Below are 5,925 nucleotides of genomic sequence, written 5' to 3'. Positions count from 1 at the left end.
AAATGTGTATAATGATTTCAGATAACATTTTCCAACACAAATATTTTTAGATGGAGATAAGGTAGAACTTCTAATTATAGTCTGGGAGAGTATTATTTTAGAAGACATAAATCACTGACAGAAGGAAATACACATTATATACTGATAAAACATAACATTTGGAACAATAAAATATTTATATACATTTAATCTACTCTCTATTATAAGGGAAATCATAATTTTGTCAGATGTTGCCAAGTTGGCTTAGAACTTAGACCTCCTGGCCATTTCATAATTAATACCATTGGGGAAATATTAGGAGACTGGAGTGAGAAGGAAGCAATGGATTTGATATTCATGAGTGTGTAATGGTCACTCTTCCAGGGCAACAGAAGAAGTGAGCGAAGGGAGTAGGTGAATGTGAATCCTTTGTGGGTTAATGAGATGATTTCTCCTCCTGACAAATTCATCAGTTCACTTAGGACAGTTAAAGAAGAAATGAGAAATGAAGAAAATGACAAGTTCAGTTTATGGCATCTCATATGGGTAATAATTCCCTGACCATTTTATGGAGGACAAAAAGGTAGTGTGTTAAGAAATTTATGTATTTTTTTTTTTTTTTTTTGTAAATTAAGATTTATTCTCTAAAATGGAAGCTTCTAGCTACTTATAAGTCAGTAATATTGCACAGTGGTATTTTAAACAGTACAGCCTTATAACAAAAATGTGTTCAAGATTAGAAACTATGTAAAGTAGAAGAAAAAATTACTGTGTAATCTCAAAAGGTTTAGGGATTTGATTTTTTATCTTATTTTTTTAAAAAGAATTGAGAATAATAAAAAGTGAAACAGATTATTTTCATACAGGCTGACCCAGGGTAATCAGTCACCCTGATTACAGCAGGCCTTTCTGGCTACATAGGGTTGTTGCCTTAGACAACAAAAGTTGTCTACAGCTTTTGGATCAGCATGGCAGAAGCACCTCCTCCTCCGTTGCAAATACTGGCAAGACCATATTCTCCTTGCTTCAAGGCATGAGCCAAATGGACGACAATCCTGGCTCCAGACATCCCAATTGGATGTCCAAGAGAAACAGCTCCTCCATTGATATTCACTTTTTGGGGATCAATCTCTAGCATTTTAATGTTTGCTAGTACGACCACACTAAAGGCTTCATTTATTTCCCACATTGTAATATCTTCTTTTTTCAATCCTGCATCTTTAAGAACCTTAGGTACAGCATATGCAGGTGCAACTGGAAAATCAATAGGTTCTACAGCAGCATCAGCAAATGCTGCTATTCTTGCCAGTGGTTTAACACTGAGCCTCTTGGCTGCATCTGCAGTCATCAGAACCATAGCAGCTGCTCCATCATTCAGTGTGCTGGCATTGGCAGCTGTTACTGTACCATTTTCTTTTTGGAAAACCGTCTTCAGCTTTGGAACTCTGCTAAAATCAACACGTTTATATTCTTCATCTTCTTTCACCACTACATCTGGTTTACCTTTTACTGTAATTGTGACAGGAACAACTTCATTTCCAAATTTTCCATCTTCCCATGCTGCTTTACTTCTGGTATAGGAGTTAATAGCGTAAGTATCCTGTTCATCTCGTGCAATATTCAGCTTCTTTGCAGTATTTTCTGCACAGTTGCCCATATGAATTTTATTGTAGACATCAGTTAGCCCATCTTTTACAATCAAATCTTCAAGCTTTATGCCACCATATGGTGTTGCTCCTCTGTTCATTACGTAGGGAACATTGGACATGCTCTCCATCCCACCTGCCACCATCACATCCTGATGTCCACACATAAGATTCTGAGAGGCCAACATGATGGCTTTCATTCCTGAGGCACAAACTTTGTTTACAGTGGTACATGGAGTAGAAATAGGTAAGCCTTGTAGGGGCTTGTCCTTCACCTCCTTGTAGAACATTACCCATGTATGCTTCTTTCACTTCTTCTTTTGGAATCCCTGCCTTTTCAATGGCTCCCTGAATTGCAATGGAACCAAGCTTAGTGGCTGGCAGAGAGGAAAGGCTGCCTAGAAAGGATCCAATGGGTGTTCTTGCAGCACTTACTATGACCACTTCATTCAAAGTGGGTTTTGATACATAACTTCGTTCCACATATCTTATTTCCTGGCAGTGCCCAAGAAGCGTTTGTCCTTCTGAGGGTCACAGTTGTTCAGGCTGATCTGAAGCTCCACCATCTCCAAAAACTTCCGGGGCTTGTGCTGGTTCCCATGCAGGACTTCCCGTACCGCCTCACAGAGGGTGTCACGGGAGACTTTGCTGCTCATGGTGCCTCACGCTGCATCTGCCTCCGAAGCAGGGGGCTGCGCCCGCGGGCGCCACCGCGCAGAAGGGCGGCCAGCACAGCCATAGTGGCCGAGCGCGGAGCGGACAGTTACCAGCGGAGAGATCGAAATTTATGTATTTTTAACCATCATTAATACACATTAAATTATTTTTCTCAAAGATAATAACTCTTTAAAAAATTAATCCTCTAATCACTAATAAATTTAATTAAAATAATGAAATCTAATATTAATGAAGTAGAATGGTGACCAGAATAGTGTATCATTAATACTATGGGCTCCCCTCTGCTTGAGTTTTCATCCTTACTTACTTTGGCCAAATAATTTCATTCTCTGAGCCTTATTTCCTCATTTAACATGAGAACAATAGGTCATACTTCATCGGGTTATAATGAAGATTAAACGTAATAATGCACATAAAATGCTTGGCATAGAGCTAGTACACAGTATAAATATAAGCTATTATTATAATGTAACTTTTTAGCAGAGAAATTGTATGCAGGTATCTGTATAATTAGCATATAGGTGAAGGAGACAGGAAAGAAATACAGCGAAGTATTAACAGTGGTTATCCTGTGTGGTAAGATTATGGGTGATTATATTTTGCTTTATTAGTGTTATTTTGCCAAACTTCCTACAGTGGACAAGTACTTCTTCTATAATCAGGAAATGCATGTTGGTTTAAAAACCAAGTAAGGTGAACAAGAACTGTAAATTCACATATACTTTCCTTTATGTCCTTCTTTCTTTTCAATAATACATTATCTAGTCCTTTCTGACCCAGTAACAAACAAAGTAGGGTATAGACAGCTCACTTCTACTTGATCAAAGTTAGGCTGGGATATAAGGAATCTTCAAGAACGGAATGAAATGATAAAAATCGATGGGGGAGGGTGGAGAGCTCCAGGTAGCACAGAACTTGAAGAAATAGATACAGGAGAGGACACACTAAGAGGGGGAACACTGCCCAGGTTCTCACAGATCAGAGAGGCTGCCAACAGAAAGTCAGAAGAAAGAAAAGACCAGATATTTAGTGTGGAGAATCCTATGCAAGAACCATCCATAGGAAGTTTTTTTTTTTTAATCCATCATATATCTAAAAAAGAAAATTAGAGTCTACTGTGGTGAATGAAGCTTGCCATGCCACTGAGTAACCATTCTCGATGGCTCTTTTCCAATCATGCCCACAGGTTAATGATGATTTGTATTTCATTTCAAAATTTTGTGAAGAAACTTCTGACAGTAATAAGGATCCAAACTACCAACAGATTAGACAAGGAGCTTTCTATTTGCCCTTTCTACTCCTAATTAAACGTCCAGTTTATTCTTCATGACTGCTATTCCCAGTGTATGACCCATACAACTGCAAAACTCACTCCTTGTGGTACAAACTGGCAAGGACCTCACATAAGTAGGTATGACCAGAGTAGCAAGGTAGACTAGAAAGTAACCTCCACTGCCTTATCTTGGGTTATGTATTTCCTTTAACAAAACATGATGCTACTGACCTACCACTCATCACTGGGATGTATTTTCCAGTGAGACTAAGATATTTATGCTTACCCAACCGTACAAGCTACTACTCAACCTTTCCCAGGGACCAATCTGCCCCTGGCGAAAGGTTCAGCCTGTGGCCACAGGAGAGAATCAAGAATGACAATGAAACTAGGGATTGAATCCATGACTTGGTTTCATTGACTCTATGAACTAGACGGCTGCCCATAAGTCAGAAAGGGTATGGGTTAGGGTGAGACAAAGGATAATTCCACCAACTTATTATAAATGGCTAGAGGCTATTTACTGGTAAATTACTAAGTGAATTACTAAGGGTTGCTAAGTGTGTTATTAATAAACTAAACTTTGTATACTGCCAAAATTTACTATGAATTTATTCTACATTCTCTTAAGATGGCTTAGTGCCAGGCAACACTTACCAATGTTAAAAACAAACAAACAAACAAACAACAACAAAAAACCTCCCACCAGGCATACCCCACAAAGAAACAGAATTTCTGTAAATTTTTAGAAAGGATATTTAGGGAGGACCCTCACCACTGTAGATTTGAGCTGGTGAGGTTTTTAATTACTGTTAATTTTCCTTTTTAATTATAAATGCTCTTAGTTTAGCATCTTCATTATAAATTTAGTTTGTTGTGGGTTGTTTGATTAATAATAACAACTACTGTTTGAGTGGTTTTTTTAGTCCAGGCCCTATGCTGAGACTGTACATCCTCATTTATTGCTCTTAAGACCCCTTTGAGGCTGGTAATAGTATTGTACTCATTTTACAATTGATGAAACTAAGGCACAGAGAGGTTAGATAACTTGCCTGACATCACACAGCTGGAAACCACAGAGCCAGAATTTGAACTCAAGGATCTCTACTCTAGATTGGGGGTCAGCAGACTTTTTCTGTAAAGGGTCAGTTGGTAAGTATCTTAGGGTTTGTAGGCCATATGGTCTCTACTCAGCTGTGCTATTGTAGCCCCAAAGCAGCCACAGACACTAGGTAAACAAATGGGCATGGCCGTGTTGCAGAAAAACTTATTTATTTATAATAACAGGTAGCATGCAGGATTTGGCCTACGGGCCATAGTTTGTTGACCCTTGCTTTAGAGCCCTTACTGTTAACCACTATACCATTAACATACGCCTCTGAGCTTCCATTGAAGCACATATGAGATTAGGAGACTAAAATATTCTAATAGCTATACTGACACACTCAGAGACACTGCAATTCAAATATTAATCATTCGCGCCCTTATTGATAAAGATGTAAGATATATGCTTGTACATTCATTGAAGATGTGAGAAAATTTTGTTTGCTTTTTTTAAAATTGCAACATATGATCAAGATGAGATAATAAGATTATTTAAGTCCATGGTCTAGGTTGTAATGATCTATGACGTAAAAATCTATACATAAGCTTATCATTCGATTTTAAAGTAAACATATGATCCACATATTTTGAACCCAATTGCTTTATATATTCTAGCTGGAGTACATGAAGTAGGGAGGCCAAAGGACCTTTTGAGCTACCTATAATGGCTACAGTCCAAAAATGTTTGAGAGTCAGCACTCTAAAGGACTGAGCTAGGGAAGCTTCTGAGCCCCAAATACGTCTGGGAGGAGATCCCAAATGGGAACAGTAAGGCATGAGGGCATTTCGTTCCATTCAGCAGCAGTCTAACTCAGTGGTTCCTGTGAACCACTGAACTGAACTGTGTCCCCCCCGCAAATTCATATGCTCCAATGTGACTGTATTTGGAGACAGAGCCTTTAAGGAGGTAGTAAAGTTAAATGAGGTCATAAAGGTGGGGCGCTAATCTGATAGGCCTGGTGTCCCCATAAGAAGAGTCGCCAGCGTTCGCCCTCTCTGCGTGTGACAAAGAAAAGGCCACACACAGTGAGAAGGCAGCTGTCTACAAGTCAGGAAGAGGGCTCTCATCAGAAACCAATCCTGCTGGCACCTTGATCATGGATTTCCAGCCTCCAGAACTGTGAGAAAAGAAGTGTTCATTGTTTAAGCCACCCAGTCTGTGGTTTTTCATTATGGCGGCCCAAGCAGACTAATACAGTTCCCAACTTTATAATGTAAAAAAAATCATATTAACTTCTGCAAGGT

At 39.0% G+C, this 5,925-nt stretch overlaps 1 protein-coding gene across 1 annotated transcript; it reads right to left on the bottom strand.

Annotated features, from left to right (window-relative positions):
* Positions 1 to 765: 765 nt before the first annotated feature.
* LOC309804529 (acetyl-CoA acetyltransferase, mitochondrial-like) lies at positions 766 to 2,398 on the bottom strand. The gene is given in 3 exon segments (XM_082621915.1): positions 766 to 1,880; positions 1,882 to 2,120; positions 2,293 to 2,398. Coding segments are annotated over 3 exon segments (1,263 nt in total). The 5' UTR covers positions 2,365 to 2,398; the 3' UTR covers positions 766 to 928.
* Positions 2,399 to 5,925: the final 3,527 nt, after the last annotated feature.

Source organism: Mesoplodon mirus (assembly GCF_964341445.2).
Source record: "Mesoplodon mirus genome assembly, chromosome: 1".
In the NCBI taxonomy this organism is placed as follows: Eukaryota; Metazoa; Chordata; class Mammalia; order Artiodactyla; family Ziphiidae; genus Mesoplodon; species Mesoplodon mirus.
This window is presented reverse-complemented; position numbering and strand designations above follow the sequence as displayed.